At 41.1% G+C, this 15,856-nt stretch overlaps 2 protein-coding genes across 6 annotated transcripts; both read left to right on the top strand.

Annotated features, from left to right (window-relative positions):
- Positions 1-6: 6 nt before the first annotated feature.
- LOC308321666 (uncharacterized protein) lies at positions 7-3,885 on the top strand. 4 transcript variants are annotated; one of them, XM_080772719.1, is made up of 5 exons: positions 7-136; positions 324-424; positions 925-1,012; positions 1,409-3,095; positions 3,157-3,885. In XM_080772719.1, exons 2-4 carry the CDS (start codon positions 372-374, stop codon positions 2,363-2,365), a joined length of 1,098 nt encoding a protein of 365 aa, XP_080628845.1. In that variant the 5' UTR covers positions 7-136; positions 324-371; the 3' UTR covers positions 2,366-3,095; positions 3,157-3,885. The 4 variants fall into 4 exon arrangements, with proteins under 4 accessions (XP_080628845.1, XP_080628842.1, XP_080628843.1 ...); XM_080772716.1 differs by having other exon boundaries at positions 97-217; positions 324-417; XM_080772717.1 differs by having other exon boundaries at positions 97-217.
- A 1,270-nt stretch (positions 3,886-5,155) lies between these two features.
- On the top strand, positions 5,156-15,307 carry aamdc (adipogenesis associated, Mth938 domain containing). 2 transcript variants are annotated; one of them, XM_080771464.1, is made up of 4 exons: positions 5,156-5,632; positions 10,779-10,922; positions 12,158-12,253; positions 13,969-15,307. In XM_080771464.1, exons 2-4 carry the CDS (start codon positions 10,791-10,793, stop codon positions 14,107-14,109), a joined length of 369 nt encoding a protein of 122 aa, XP_080627590.1. In that variant the 5' UTR covers positions 5,156-5,632; positions 10,779-10,790; the 3' UTR covers positions 14,110-15,307. The 2 variants fall into 2 exon arrangements, with proteins under 2 accessions (XP_080627590.1, XP_080627589.1); XM_080771463.1 differs by having other exon boundaries at positions 10,776-10,922.
- The last annotated feature ends 549 nt before the right edge of the window (positions 15,308-15,856 follow it).

Raw genomic sequence — 15,856 nt, 5'->3', positions numbered from 1 at the left:
AAATCTCTGATCGATGTCATTGGACCGGCTCCGGCTCGAGGTCACTTCCTTGTTCCGCTAGGGGACGCGCAGTGATTGGCTGCCTGATGGAACAAAATGCAATAGGACACCACTTTCGTTGTACCATTAGCCTTAGGTACTGCACTAACCTTAGAGTATGGTACTAACTAGGTTCTAGGTTGGAAAGGTGAAAAGATAAAGATGGCACATTACAAACGTGGGTGGCTATCTGTTTCTGTCAAATGAAATTAATGCGGCATTCTTCATTAATACAAAGCTACAGTCACCCCACTAACATCGATATCATGTTATTGTTCTTCTAGTGACAGATAAAGACATCACACTCCTGATCAAGCTGCGTGCGACCAACAATGGCCTCTTCACCGGGAAGCGGAACTCTGCTCTACGTGCATGGAGGTGAAATGTGAATGACACTTGTTACTAAGTTGCGCAAGTAGACACTCGACAGTGCAGTTCTAGTTTAGTATGTACTACTACGTAAATACAGCTAGCTACTATACTTTAGTGTACTACATACGCAATACCTAGTTACTATGTAACACTGTGCACGTAGCAATCTTTATCTTTATTTAGTATGCACTAATGCCACATAGCCCACATTCTAGTATGTTATTGTTTATTAATTAAAGTATTACTATGGATACTGTACATGATGCTTTACTTTACTATGGATTAAACTGTAGTATCTACAAAATGTGTCATTGATGGAAGTTACACTTCCATGGACAGCATGTCCAAAGCAATAATAGGCGTATGATATTGGCATTATTCTTGGCATGTTTCCCTGAGTTGCAAAAATTGTTTGGGACAAAGTTATTGGAGAAGAGCTATGCAACCACATGAAAGATCATGTGAGACCGAGACACTTAAAGGCACTAAACTAAACAGACTATTAATCTTCAGCGCAATCAGACAGGAGATGGGACTCCAGGGGAAGGTGACACCCTTACAGCTGAAGAAGAAATGGGAAAATATTAAAGATAAGTACAGGGTAAGATTTCTGTGAGATTCTTTTTCTAGTGTACAGTAGACTGACAGGAAATGGTGAGAGAGACAGTCTGGATTGGGATTCGAACCCGTGTGGTGCAACACACTGTCGGGTTAGATTAGCAGCCCAGCTGCCCGGGCCTGTGATGTTTAGTCTTGGTGGTATTCTAGGGGTTACTGTAATGAAAATTACTCTGTAAATTCTAAATAATATAAACACATTAAGTTATTCAGTAACATCTCATTCTCAATCTATATTATTAACATTTATAAATCCTATACCTCTTATAAAATGATTAAAAGCTGCTGTAAAAGCTTCATTTGCAATATATATAATAGTATCTATTAACTGTAGGAACTAAATAAAACATGATCTTAACCTCTACTGTGTTCTTTTCAGGAACTGAAGAACCCTCTGTCCGGGACAGAGAGCAAAGCTAACTCATGGCGCTGGTTCCATCTCATGGACAAGGCCATGACCGGTCACCTGGTCAGTTCTGCCTGTGTCCTCAACCCCTCCCTATTTGCCCATGATGAGCTACAGGAATCGAATACAGGTGGAATTGTTGGATCCAGCAGGATTATCCCAGGGTTAGATAAAGGGGCCCTCTCTGGACAAACAGCAGATGGTTCAGTAGAACTTGATGCAGCTGCAGTACAACTTGATGCAGCTGCAGTGGAACTTGTACGATCCTTTAAGCAGGAGGATGAGGCTGCAGTCGAACTACTACAAGCCTTAAAGCAGGAGGGTGGAGAGACTGTGGATATATGCTCTAAACCTCCTACTTTGCGCTACACCACTGAAGTATCCAATAGTTCAGTTAACGTAGGTACTGTACTCTATGCAACCATAGAATGTGACAATGATGGAACCGGTCAAAAGAACCCTTCTGTTCAGCTCGATGATCGGACACCAGTGAACACGGAGAGAGACATGACGATGGAGGTCGAAGAACCGGACAGATGGATAGTGGAGCTGGAGCGAGAGAGACAGTTACTGGAGAGAGAGCATTTGCAGTTAGACCGAGATAGGTTGGTCTTGAAGAGAGAGAGAGAGCTGCTCAGACAGCAGATGGAAGCTATAGAACGAGAGAGGGCCTCACTGGACAAACACAGGGCTGCTGTAGAAAGGTGCCGTGCTGCTCTGGAGCGAGACCGAGCCGTTCTAGAGAGAGACCGGGCTTTAATGGAGAGAGACCGAGCTCTTCTGGAGAGAGAGCGTCTCGAGGTCATCAACCAGAAAGAGGCCTTCCCAAAAGAAAAGCTTGATGATACCGGAGGAGAACTGGATGCAGACAGTCAGGATTCCAGGCAGAGACTAATTTCCCTGTTGGAGAGGTTCATTGACAAACTGTGAATCTCTTCTAATTAGGGCTTTCAGAAATCATGTATAATACTGTTCTGTCCTATATTCCGTTATTAGTGTAGATTTTCGTCTTACACAAACATTAAATTCCCATTGACAATGAATGGCGAATTTACGTCATATGTGGACGAGAAAATCTGTATTTCTGTCCTACACAAATTGTCAATTTCCATTGACAATGAATGGAGAATTTACTGAACAAATTATGATGATGTACGATGATAAGAGCGCCCCTCACTTCACACAGTTGTGAGTTTTCGTATTTTACTTAATACCAAAAAGTATTCAAATAGCCGAATATGTGGGTGATCGGATTATTTTTTTCATCCAGTAAAAACAAGCAATTTCACACACCGAATCAACCAGGTGCTCGATGGATAAAATTTGGCAATTTGAGTAGACTGGTGCTTCAAAGATCAGTGGGACTGGAATACTAGAGAAAAGATGGTGATCCGAGCACTCAAAAATGCGGTGGATGGATGGATAAAAACCATTTGTTAGAAAAATCAAGGTACATTATTTAGAATGTAAAAAAGCTTTTTTACATTTCTAAATAAAGTACCTTGAGTTTTATCCACCCTCCTTATTTTTAAACATTTTTCAGTGCTCGGATCGCCACCTTTTTCTCTAGTAAAAACAAGCAATTCTTGGCATTTCTCATTAAAATGCTGTATTGCAAACGTAGTCATGTATTTTCTCCCTTTTCATCTTTCATGCATGAGTGCTGCTGTTTTAACGCCCCTCCGGCGTTGAGTGAAGGACCTTAGCCTCGGCACATACAGTCTGAAATTATTTTAACAATCAACAATTCATTGATTAGGATAACTACCCAACACCAGAGTTCACAGCTGCATATCTGCTGTAGATATATTGCCAGTATTTAAACTAATTGCAATTCAAATAATATCAGGAAATACTCGACTTTGTACAGTGTTGAATTAGTGGTTTTGTCGAATATTTGATTATTCTCTGAAACCCCTACTTTTAATGCTGCTACTGTGCTGTTATTGTCAAGCAGAGATGGTTTGAGACTCGAACAAGAGCACGTTAACAGGACACATGGATGTTATGGTGATTGAATCTGTGCCTTTCAAGTCTTTATTTTTGTCACCTTCTTAACCCTAGAACACTAAACATGGGTGATATTCACCAGGACAATTATATTTTTGTAATTTTCATAATGTTGCTGATGTCTGAGGTGGGTCAGGACCGGTTTGTTTCCCTGCCCACATCGCAGTTCATTTTCTACAGGCAGGTGTTTTCACCCACGTTTAGTGATAGAGTGAAAGAGAAAAATCCCATACACCCACAATGGGCTTTTTCTTTTTTTTTCACTGGACCATTCTCTCAGCTCCCAGGAATGGGTGGACCAAAGGAGAAGTTCTCAGCTCCATTATTTTTTGAGGGGCGCTATATCCAGCTTTTAATGTATGTTCACAAACTTTTTTTTAATTCCTATTGGAAATGAATGGAGAATTTACGTCATATCGACATGATGTACGATGATAAGAGCACACACAGTAGCATAGGGTCTGGTAAATAGTAACTAATCCCTTCGGGGGGTGAGGCCAAGTAGGAGCCTGACCAGTTTGTTTTGGGAGGTCTGGAGCCTTGTTTTAAGGGCCTTTGAGGTGCTGTGGTACCAGGAGGTGGATGCATAGTCAAAGAAACCTTGTACAAGGGCTCCTGTTAAGGTCTTCAAGGTGTTTTTGTCGACCAGTGAGGAGATCCTGTAGAGGAATCTTGTTCTTTGATTGACTTTTTTGATTACGTTGGTGGCCATCTTATCACCGGAAAGATTGGCCTCCAGGATGGAACCTAGGTAGGTAATTTGATCCTTCCGTGTGATAATATCATCACCAACTCTAACCAAGAAGCCATCTGCCTTTTTGAGATTACTATTTGATCCGAAGAGAATGGATTCAGTTTTTCCCAGGTGTAAGGATAGTTTGTTATCAGCGAGCCAGGTGCAGATTCTACCGAGTTCAGAGCTGAGGGTCTTTTCAACCTGCAGTTTGTTCCTGTCCGAGACCAGCAGTGCTGAGTCGTCTGCGAACAGGAACAAGTTGCAGTCACAAGCTGAAGTCATGTCGTTTACATATATTAGTAAAATGCACTAGTATGCTTTGTGAATATAACCTCAACCTTAATGGTTATGGGACTGGACTTTGAAGAATGTGTCTGTTTTACTTGACCTGTTGTTACAACTTGTTTACAACAATTTGTGACCACAAAGGAAATAATTCAAGAAATATAATCCATGGTGTTTTTATTCACAGTTTGTAGAATGGGTACAGTTCAATTCAAAAACTGTACTGCATGCATGAGGACATTAAGAAAAGTGTAGATTCAGGGAACCTGTAACGATGCAGTTGTTTTGGTTGTCCACTAGAGTGCATCAGAAATCTATGTTTTGAATCAGATGTTTGTACAAGTACAAATTATCTTCATCGATGTAAAAAGAGATTTTGATAATATAGTTCTGCCACATTTGTATTGGTTGACGGTGAACACGCGTCATCAGGATGCGCTGATATGCCAGCCTGCCTAAGCATAACGCCCTGATAACACCCGATCTACAAGCTCATAACGCGTGATCGACGCGACACGTTGTGAGCTTGTAGATCAATTGTTCTTGTTGTGCGACGCCGTAGTACAACGAAGAACCATGAATCAGCCTTTAGATAAAATAAAGATAAAGATAAAAATAGCTACAGACTAGTCGACGTTATTTTTGACGTATTTGTTTATTAAAAATAAGTTATTTTGTGTCCAAAAGAAACCATGAACGTGCCTTCACTTTCTCAAGAGGCAAATCGGCATCGCTTCTCGGCCTTTTGGCTAAGATCAAGTGTAGTATCTGTTCTTATCAGTTTAATATCTGATACGTCCCCTACCCGGGGACCATATATTACATTGATTTTTGGAACTGGGAGATGGAATAGGGGCTTAATTGCTCCGTCCACTCCACGCATCGACTTGGTATTGCAGTATCTCCAGGAACGGTGCACCCCCCTAGTTTGTAAAAAATAATGTTAATGTCTTCTTGAAAAGATATGCGAACTTAACTGTTATTTGTGTGACCAAACATTGTGTTTGTTGTCATGATTTGTCACGACAAGAGTTGGCTTTGTCCGCGGGCGTTAACGTCTTTAAATAAATACTTTCTGAAAACTATGATGAAAATGAACGGGGATTTCTTTTCCGTTTGGACTGTGGCTTCTGTTTACCTCTGTTGACAGCAACTTAAGCAAGGGGGTAAGCGGCCATATCTTTTATTAATTCTCCCATAATCTCCCTATAGGCAATTAAACTAACAACATGATCATATATCCCATTACCTTTTCGTATATTTTAGCTTGACGGTTGACCTATAATAGAAACAGTTTTCCATAGAAATCTCGTTTAGCCACAGTGTAGCTTCAGTAGCTACAATATCTCCCAGCTAACTAGCTAGCCAAATTCAGCTATGAATAACACAACATTTGGCAGTATGAATGGCTTAAATCTCTTTGCCGATTTAATGGCACACAGAGGCCTATTTGACCAATTTATGTTTTAAGACAAACATTTTTAGGGTGTAGGTCAGGACGTCTACAGTTTAGGAAAATAAGTAGGTCTACAACATCTGCCAGGGGATCCATGACTTTAACTAGCCGCAATCTGCAACTGCAACTCTAGATTTTTGTACAATGGGTTGCAAATTGCGGCTAGACTTTAACTACAAATACAATACCAATCCAGCATACATGCAGAATGTCAGGAGTTTAGTACTACACTGGTAATTCACCATTGATGCTGTTCACCAAATAAATTCTACTATCATTGCCATTGTTAGTGCTGGCTGCTAGTGCATACTGTGATCATTAGAGTACTAGAGTTTATGCCATAAGCATAACTATGCCTCCATATTTGTCTGTTGCACAGCTCTTCCTCTTGTAGCTGTAGTACCATTATAGATCTTTCAGTGTTGCCTGTCATATACAGTTTAAATGATATGCAATATATTGTCCATCTTGCCTAACTATGTGTCATTTCATTTCCATTCACGTAAATATATTTTAAAATATAATTTCCATTTCTGCTAATCATCATTCTATACTATGCTTGTATATGATTTGACTAATTTGATTTACAGTAGGATTAGAGAGAGAGACCTCTTCTATATATCAAAAACTGTGTTATAATCGAACAATAGTACAATGGTATGTAAACTTTATATACTATAGTGTAGGTACATACATAGGCTATCACTTTATTTAAAATACCGGTAGGTTAAATGCGTTGACTGCACATTTATAGGTTAAATGTGTAAAATTGCTTTGACTGCCCATCATTAGCGTATACTGTAGTTTCCTATGTATATATACTGTATGTCTGATGTGTTGCCGTTTGTTATGCTGTGTTTTTTTTGTTGAAGCTTGGACCACAATGGAAATAATAAATATTGTGTTTTGTTTTCATTCTCGGTGATACAATGACTGTATTAGTTGGGGCATTTCTTATACTTCCGTGACCGTGGAGAGCGAAGGTCCGTTCCGCAAAAATGTGAGCAAAATTTGGCAGAGCCCAAAATGGCTACAGTACCACCAGCTATGACACAAATTAACTTTTCAATGGTTTGGCCTCTGCCCTCCAGTGATGTGTAGAGGTTGTTTTCTATTACTTATGGGGCTGAGGAATCCATAAATGATTTAAACAATTATCAGCTCTGAAAGGTCAATTTTTCAACATTGTCAGGTCTGCAAAATCACATTTTTTTGCCAGTGTATTATGGCATGTGTGATATGTGAGCTTACCACAATCACAGTAATCCTTACTCATATTCTATCATTCAAGGGCTTTTGGATAGAAATGAAACAGACTCCATGCATTCACTTTCAATTAGAGTACTGCAGAGGCTGAGTGATTGTGACCAGCTTATGGCTGTTTCTGCACTGTCAAATAGGTCTACGTATATTCTAAGATAGCATCTTAAATAAATGTTGTGAAAATGTGTTGTGACTTTGATTGAAAAGTTTGAATACAAATAGTTCCAATGGCATCTAAATGTAAGGTTGTAAATATGCTTATCAGTGTTGCGAGGATGAGTGGATACATGAAAAATGTCTCCCCTCCCCAAGGGGTACCTGGGCCAAAAAAGTTTGGGAACCCCTGCTCTAACAGGTCGTAATGGAGCTGGCAATATATGTAAGGTAGTTTGTCCTTTTCAAGATGAAGATTCAGTGAGTCGTCATCAGGTAGAAGACTATGATTCATTATGACTATTTTTATGTATTTGATGTATTACCATGTTTTCTACAACCTTCATAGATGGTAAATCCACTGAGAAACGGACCTTCGCTCTCCACAGTCACGGAAGTATCAGAAATGCCTCAACTTATATGTCGGTGCTTATGCTTTGGTGCTCTGTTTTTATGTCACCAAATAAAATCAACCAATGAATCAAAATTCACCAATACAAACGTTAAAATTCATCATTCTACAACAAAAAGTAACAGGTAAAGGCTGACATCTTTAATCAAAGGCATTGCAGTAAATCTGCATGCATGCTCTTCTACGTATGTAAATGTAATGTCTACTTTATAGGCCTACTTTGTTTTATGAGTCGCATGCTGAAAATAGCAGAGCTAAGGAAAAAGTATAATTCAAGTAAAGATTGATTGATTGATTGAAATCTTTATTAACAGTTTGCAGAATTACAGTACATTTCAAGCACAAACTCAATACAAAGACTGTTAACTGTGAGTGGACGACCCAATTAAGCCTTACACTTGTTTACAACAGGGTCCACATTGTTCAATTCATCAAAACATTTAGAGACAAACAAATAGACACTTCTATGTAGTTAAAGAACAGAACAGGAATTCATCATATAGGAAGCGAAAAGGGAAAAAAAAAAGTATATATACAGTGAGGGGAACAGGGGGATAAAAGAAAAGAAAACGAAAGACAGAGTGTAGGGCGCCTGCACACAACACCATGCGTTGATGCCATGTGTGCATATGTGCAGGCACCCAACACCACGTCCATACAAAAACATAGTACAATCCATAGTACAAAGACAGAGTGTAGGGCGCCTGCACACAACACCATGCGTTGATGCCATGTGTGCATATGTGCAGGCACCCAACACCACGTCCATACAAAAACATAGTACAATCCAGATACAAATTCAGCTTTTACAGAGGCCAGTTTCGAATTGCAGCCATCCGTAGGTGCCCTTTGAGAGCAGTTTTGAAGGAGCCAAGGGATTCACATGTCTTAATGACTGTTGGTAGGGCGTTCCACATTTTGGTCGCATAGGAGCGAAAATAATTTAGTCCCTTGTTTGTGCCGAATCTGGGTTGTACATGGTTTGTTGCACTCCCTCTGGTGTTGTGGGTGTGGACTTCGTTTACATTAAGGAAGTATTTAGACAGGTACATGGGTATCTTGGTGGTGTATCTAATCTTGTGGACCAGACCCATTGCAAGATGCTGTACTCTGTCGTCGACCCTAAGCCATCCCAGCCTGTCAAAGTGGGCAGGGGTGAGGTGGGTTCGGGGGGTGAGGCCAAGTAGGAGCCTGACCAGTTTGTTTTGGGAGGTCTGGAGCCTTGTTTTAAGGGCCTTTGAGGTGCTGTGGTACCAGGAGGTGGATGCATAGTCAAAGAAACCTTGTACAAGGGCTCCTGTTAAGGTCTTCAAGGTGTTTTTGTCGACCAGTGAGGAGATCCTGTAGAGGAATCTTGTTCTTTGATTGACTTTTTTGATTACGTTGGTGGCCATCTTATCACCGGAAAGATTGGCCTCCAGGATGGAACCTAGGTAGGTAATTTGATCCTTCCGTGTGATAATATCATCACCAACTCTAACCAAGAAGCCATCTGCCTTTTTGAGATTACTATTTGATCCGAAGAGAATGGATTCAGTTTTTCCCAGGTGTAAGGATAGTTTGTTATCAGCGAGCCAGGTGCAGATTCTACCGAGTTCAGAGCTGAGGGTCTTTTCAACCTGCAGTTTGTTCCTGTCCGAGACCAGCAGTGCTGAGTCGTCTGCGAACAGGAACAAGTTGCAGTCACAAGCTGAAGTCATGTCGTTTACATATATTAGGAACAGTAAAGGCCCTAGTATGCTTCCTTGTGGGACGCCACAGCTCACTGGGAGGGGGGGGGACAGTGTTCCGTTCACTTCCACCATCTGTTCTCTCCCCTCCAGGTAGGATTGCATCCAGCTCACTGATGTGCTATCAAAACCAATAGCTTTAAGCTTGTTAACCAGTATGGAGTGGTTCACGGTGTCAAAAGCCTTTTGGAGGTCCAGCATGACCATGCCGCAGTATTTTCCAGCATCCACCTCGTGTTTGATGTGGTCGCTCAAATAGAGAAGGCATGTGTCAGTGGAGTGGGATGTTCTGAAACCAGATTGGAACTCGTACAACAATTTATTAGTGGCAAGATACTTTTCAACCTGTTCATAGACTATTTTTTCCATCACTTTCGAGATGGAGCTTAGAATAGAAATGGGGCGGTAGTTGCCGGGTTCTAATTTGCTCCCTTTTTTGTACAGGGGGGTTACTTTGGCCAGTTTAAAATCTCTGGGGACCTGTCCTTGTTTGATGGAGAGGTTAACTATGTGGGTGATGACTGGAGCTATGGAAATGGCTGAGTCTCTGAGAAATTTGGAGGGAATATTGTCATGGCCAGTGGCCTTGTGGGGTTGGAGGGCACTCAGTTTCTTAAGTACCTCCTCAGTTGTTACCATTGTCATTTTAAAATCATCTTTACAAACACCTAGGTTTTTGTAGAAGCCTTTGATGTGCTCTACACCAAAACGCCCAGAGTGGGAGGGCAGTTTGTTAACCAGCATTGTTGCAATGTTTGTAAAGAAGATGTTCAAGTGATTGGCTACATCAACCTTGTCAGTGATGAGGGTGTTATTTGATTTGATGTTTATGTTAGTAAACCTGGTTTTAAGTTTCTGACCACAGCCTAGTTGGTTGTTTAGTAGCTTCCAGAGCTCCCGAGGATTGTTTTTGATTTCCTCTGCTTTATCATTGATAAAGTTACTTTTGGCTGATTTGGTCATGGCAAAGAGGATGAAAAAACACAATGTTGCACTAATGTCAGGCCTGTATGAACATTTCCTTGTCAGTTGTGTGATGGGTTGTTAAACATATTTGTGTTACAGCACCAAATGTCAAAATAAATTCCTTATCTATGAAGTGATTCACTCTGGTTACCCATGCTTGTAGAATAATAAACGTAGGATACAGTCATTTCCCATTCCTTTGAACGTTTGTCTTGAGAGACCAATATAGTATAGCTACTGTATAAGATTATGGGAAAATCATTGAAATTATGAAAGTGTTTGTTAAGCGTAAAATATGTACTTTTCTGCTCCATATCCTTCCCTTCCAGCAGTAAGTGTACACCATGTCCTCACCAGAGATCACGTCTCTCTCCTGGGGTCACATGAAGGTGAAGGGATGTTCCTCCACCTACAAGGACTGTAAGGTGTGGCCTGGAGGCAGCAGTGCTTGGGACTGGAGAGAGACCGGGACTAATGTGAGTGGCAAGACTGGGTCTTCTTTATCGAGTCCTTTGACTTTACACTTTTTTGGATTAAATTCTATGTCCATATAATCTGTGGCAGTTGTGTTCAGCCTGCCACTGAGACTGAATTCAACACGGGGTTAAAGTTTGAGGTATTATTTGTGTTGCAGAGTGATATTTGTTATTTTGACTTCTGTATATTGTGTGGTGCTTGCTTGATTACTGATTGGTGGCTCCATTGTACGGAGCTGCACCTACCAACTGTGGGTTTGGGTAGGGGACATGCCATCAGTGTTTTGTGTGTTTTGTGTGTATATATATAGAGAGAGAGAACTCTGATTATAAATATGTGGGTTATGTGAATTGTGGATAATGTGTAATGATTTAAATGTGAATTATACAAGTGTTAAAGTATTGTCTCTGGACATGGGGCTGTTATAATTGTGGAATCAATTAGGGTTGGTATGGTCCAGTGGGGGGGCCTAGCCTATATATAAGAAGGGGGACCTGCCACTGGGGATCAGTCGATGTAGGGCTGTAGACCAGGATGGCCAACCTATTCAGCCATGCTATCTTGTAATTTTGAACATTTTTGAGTCTTGAATCTAATGCCTTTTTGGGCCCATACTACAGTACCTCGCACTGAGCAAAGTGTGACATAATCTTTGTGCAAATTCTAATTGTTAATTTAATACAGCTTTATAGAGATTTGTTTTAGATTTTGATATATCACAAAGACAGGTGGAAAAATCTATGTATTTTGTCAAATCAACAACAACAAATGTGTTCTTTCTGCACAACTTGGGTTGGATTTGTAAGAGCAGAACCTTTTTTATACACCTCCCCAGGGAACAACATCATGTGATCTAACAGTACGTTTTAACAGCAGGCGACAGCCAGATGAATTTTCTGGAAGTGCATTATTTGGTTATGGGACCCGGCGACTACCACCGATAGCAGGCGAACGGCCGATAATCGAAAAGTGGGCAGAAAAGATGAAAATATTCATCTTTTCGCCCAATATCGGGTGATTAGGCAATGTGTCGCCTGATGCTCGCCCGCTGTTAAAACGACGTCAGGGAAACAAGACATTTCTGGAGAGCTGTGATCCAAAATGAATGTCCATTATTTCAATAGTGTGATAGCCAGAACATTTGGTAACATAAAATGTATTTTATTTAGAGAACGGTGACAATGTGTAAATTAATTCATTGTGTTGTTTCGATATGTTAACTCTTCTGCTGCAGCATCACCCAGGAGTACAACCAGCTGATCTAGAGGAGGTTCTGAGGAAGGGCATCCATCTATTAGTCATCGGCAGAGGCATGAGTGAAGCTCTACAGGTAGGCCTATAGCAACGTGGAATATTTAAACATTTAAAGGACCATGGTCAAGGTAAACGTTATTGTCCACAAGGGAAATTTGTCTTGGGCTTTCACCCCTGCTACAGCCACACACAAAACATCAGTGACAAACAAAATGCATAACAGAGGGCGACACAAGTGCACACATAGTGTGAATATTCTAACCTCTTACAGTCACTGCTGCTTCAGAGCCTTGTTCAGCATTTTAGTTGACGCTGGTACAAACAATAAAAAAAAAACCTGATGTACTTCCACTTCTGTTCTTTGTGCCTTCTCCCAGAGGGCAGAAGTACAAACTCTCCATTTAAAACATGGGTAACATCACTGACAATGTTTTGGGCCTGTTTTAATGTAGCCTGCTCATAAATAGACTGCAGAGAGGGGAGTTGTCTTACCCCTATGATCTTCCCTGCGGTTTGCACCAATCTGAACAATTTGGACCTCAGTTGAGAGATTACCTAACCAAACTGTGATGCCAAATCTGACCAGGCTTTCCATGACCGTACGATAGAACAAGTTACGGGGGCTGCTTAATTCGAGAATTAAGGTGCTGGTTCCAGCAGCCTTATTAACCACTTTTAAACCCTATTTTATATTTTGTTTTATGATGGTGTTGCACAGCGAAAATAGCTAATCTACAAGCTCATGACATGTGCATTAGTAGATCTGTTATTTAAAAAAATAAAATTAGAAAATATTTTGACATGCCCAAATCGACCTAGCCCTGCGTAACCAGCTTTCATCTGCCTTTGCAATGCATATTGTCCCAGGCAGATTAAGTCTGATCCCTCTCAATTGTGGAAGGACTTCACGGCTAAAACGATGGCGAGCCAACCAGATTCGGGGCCCAGTATTCAAATATGGGGCGGGACATTGCGGAAAGAATTGACCCCAAATTGGTTAATGACAAATGCCTGGGTTTCCCAAACTCATATGGTGTAGGACTTGTAGTGCTGCACATGTTCAGATGCCCTCTAGGCCGCACACAGAAGTCTGTGAACATAGACATTTCGTGCATAGTTGTGCCACACAATGGTAGGCCTCAAGCCTCAGGCCTGGTATTGTAGGCATCAGTTCTACCATTCTGAAATTTAATTTAATAATATTTGGACTGCTGGACAGCTGACAGTAGGCTCTCTTTACTCTTAAAAATATTAAAAATATAATATATTTATGTATACTGTATGTAATTGTGTGTGCGTGTGTGTGTGTGTGTGTGTGTGTGTGTGTGTATATATATATATATATATATATTTATATATATAATTACATTTAAGAATGGTAGACCTGAGGCCTACCATTGCGTGGCACATCTATGCACGAAATGTCTATGTTCACAGGCTTCTGTGTGCGGCCTAGAGGGCATCTGAGCATGTGCAGCACTACAAGTCTTACACCATATGTGTTTGGGGAACCCAGCCCTTATCAGTATCCATTGGGGTAGTCATGAAGAATTGTGGAATTCAGGTGTTTGTTTGGTTTACTTATCTTATACTGTAAGTTTTGACTTTGCACTTATGCCTAATTTATTACTTTACTTTGTTGCACGATGGTGTAACTCACCAAAAATAACTCATACGTTATATTTTATCTCTGTACTCCGTATCACTGTCAAGGCCTGCCCTCATTGGTGTGTTTGTTATTTTAACAAACTTCCACCACCTCTTACCATCGCTGTCCTCCCCTTGTCCCAGGTGCCTTCCTCCACCCTGGATTTTGTGAAGCAGAAAGGGGTGGAGATCAGAGTTCTACAGACAGAAAAGGCTGTTGTTGAATACAACAACTTGGTTGGCCAGGGAGCCAAAGTTGGCGGAGTCTTCCACTCCACCTGCTAGTGATATTATGGTTTCCAAGTCGATCCTTAGCTCAATGGTTGACCCTGATGACCTGTATCGTACCTGATGACCCTGGCCCATCTGTAGACTGCATCGAGGGAGGGGTACTTGCTTCAAGTTGCTTGAAGCAACCTGCCATAGTGAGTGTGTTCAATTCTAATGTAAGCCTACAGACTGTTTGGATATTAGCTCCACATGAACAAGATGTGGCCTCCCTCTCCAATGTTTTGCCCCAAAGTTTCCATGTGTACAGTTTGTAGATAAAGCCACACACATCTCAATGCTGTGTTCATATTATAGTGTGGTGATGGCCTCAACTTTTATGCAATCTAATAAATCTAATAAATCTTTATTCCTTAACGGCAAGGCAAACATTTTGTTTTTCTGAGACCAAACTAGACGAATGTACACTGAAACATCATCTATCCTGAGGATGTAAATGGTGAAGATGCTGTGGCTCCTGCTGGACATATGGTTGAGTCTGGTGGCAGAGATACTCTGGTTCCTCTAGCCGACTTTCATTACCCTGTAGGCTTCCTCTGACGTGTTCACCTGCACACAACACAGATCTTTGACAAAGGAGTTTCCCTGTTTATCCTGAGACAGCTGCAGAACCTTTCTCCAGCTGATTCCACTGAGAACTTGTTCCAGCAGATCATGAATGTTCTCATTAAATCTCGAAGAATGAAACCCAGACTGAGAACTTGGTGTTGGATTCAGCATCCAGACAGAAGCTATCTGCTGCTGCAACAGTGCTGGCAACACCACTCACAGAATTTCCTTCCAAAAAAGTGGATGCTTGTCTATGTCTTCAAGTTCAAATTCACTTAATACCTCCATTTGGAGGTCGTTGGACTGCTCGGTCGTCGTCATCCTTCCCCGATGTGCACAACATGAACTCACTGACTGTAGTCCAAACGGCCATTTGAGTTCTGAACCCTGACACATGGTGGAGAATGCGGACACTGCACTGATCCTAACAACACACGTGCACACACGTGCACATGCATGCGTGCACACACACACACACACACACACACATACACCCTTTCTCCTCATTGGTTCTTAATTATTTGGATAATTGTTTTCACTTGGGAATATGCTTTTTTGGTTATATCCATACCCGATGAACATTGTATGAAGCTCAATGTTTTTACCTTGTTGAATAAATAAACTTGCATCAGATTATTTTCTCCTGGGAAGGCCTGGAATTTAGTCATTTTAGGAGCAAGACCACTTGGCCTTTGGTGTCCATTTTTTGAGGGCACAAAGACCAAATGCCAGGGCAGAAAGGCCATCAAACAAGTCCATTGAAATAATTAATTTAATTTATGGGTTAAGGATGCAGTATTTACAATCTGATCCATGCTCAGCCCTGCACCAATCAAAGTCACTGGATTGGTTTACGTCTGACTCTACATGACAAGAAAGAGACACTGGTGAGTGTCTACATATTGACAAGAAAGAGAGAGAGGAGAAAGTAAGTAAGTACATATTATTTATAAAGCACCTTTTGAAGCAATGTTACAAGATGCTGTACAATGGAGACTAGGGTGCGTTCGGATATTCGCAGCAGGAATTGTTTTTTTTAGTGTGCTGGGCGGTCACGTCACAACGCACCGAGTGTGGTTTATTTACGAACGACCAGTTCTAAATGGTCGTTTTAACAAGGAAAAACAAGGGCCAAGGTAAATGATGGTGATGTACTAAATGCTAGCTGAGTGCTCGAGACACCTGACACACTCAT

The sequence above is a fragment of the Protomyctophum bolini genome (assembly GCF_963924005.1).
Source record: "Protomyctophum bolini genome assembly, chromosome: 9".
NCBI classification, from domain to species: Eukaryota; Metazoa; Chordata; class Actinopteri; order Myctophiformes; family Myctophidae; genus Protomyctophum; species Protomyctophum bolini.
Note: the sequence above shows the minus strand (reverse complement) of the source record. Positions and strands in the feature narration are given on the sequence as shown.

Excerpts from the sequence above, each read along its gene's own strand:
- LOC308321666 (XM_080772716.1), top strand. Across the intron at positions 418-924 it reads TCTGCTCTACGTGCATGGAG|CGCAATCAGACAGGAGATGG; the intron begins GTGAAATGTGAA and ends ATTAATCTTCAG. Across the intron at positions 1,013-1,408 it reads ATATTAAAGATAAGTACAGG|GAACTGAAGAACCCTCTGTC; the intron begins GTAAGATTTCTG and ends TGTTCTTTTCAG.
- aamdc (XM_080771464.1), top strand. The coding sequence starts at position 10,791 with ATGTCCTCACCAGAGATCACGTCTCTCTCCTGGGGTCACATGAAGGTG. Across the intron at positions 10,923-12,157 it reads GGAGAGAGACCGGGACTAAT|CATCACCCAGGAGTACAACC; the intron begins GTGAGTGGCAAG and ends CTTCTGCTGCAG. Across the intron at positions 12,254-13,968 it reads GCATGAGTGAAGCTCTACAG|GTGCCTTCCTCCACCCTGGA; the intron begins GTAGGCCTATAG and ends CCCTTGTCCCAG.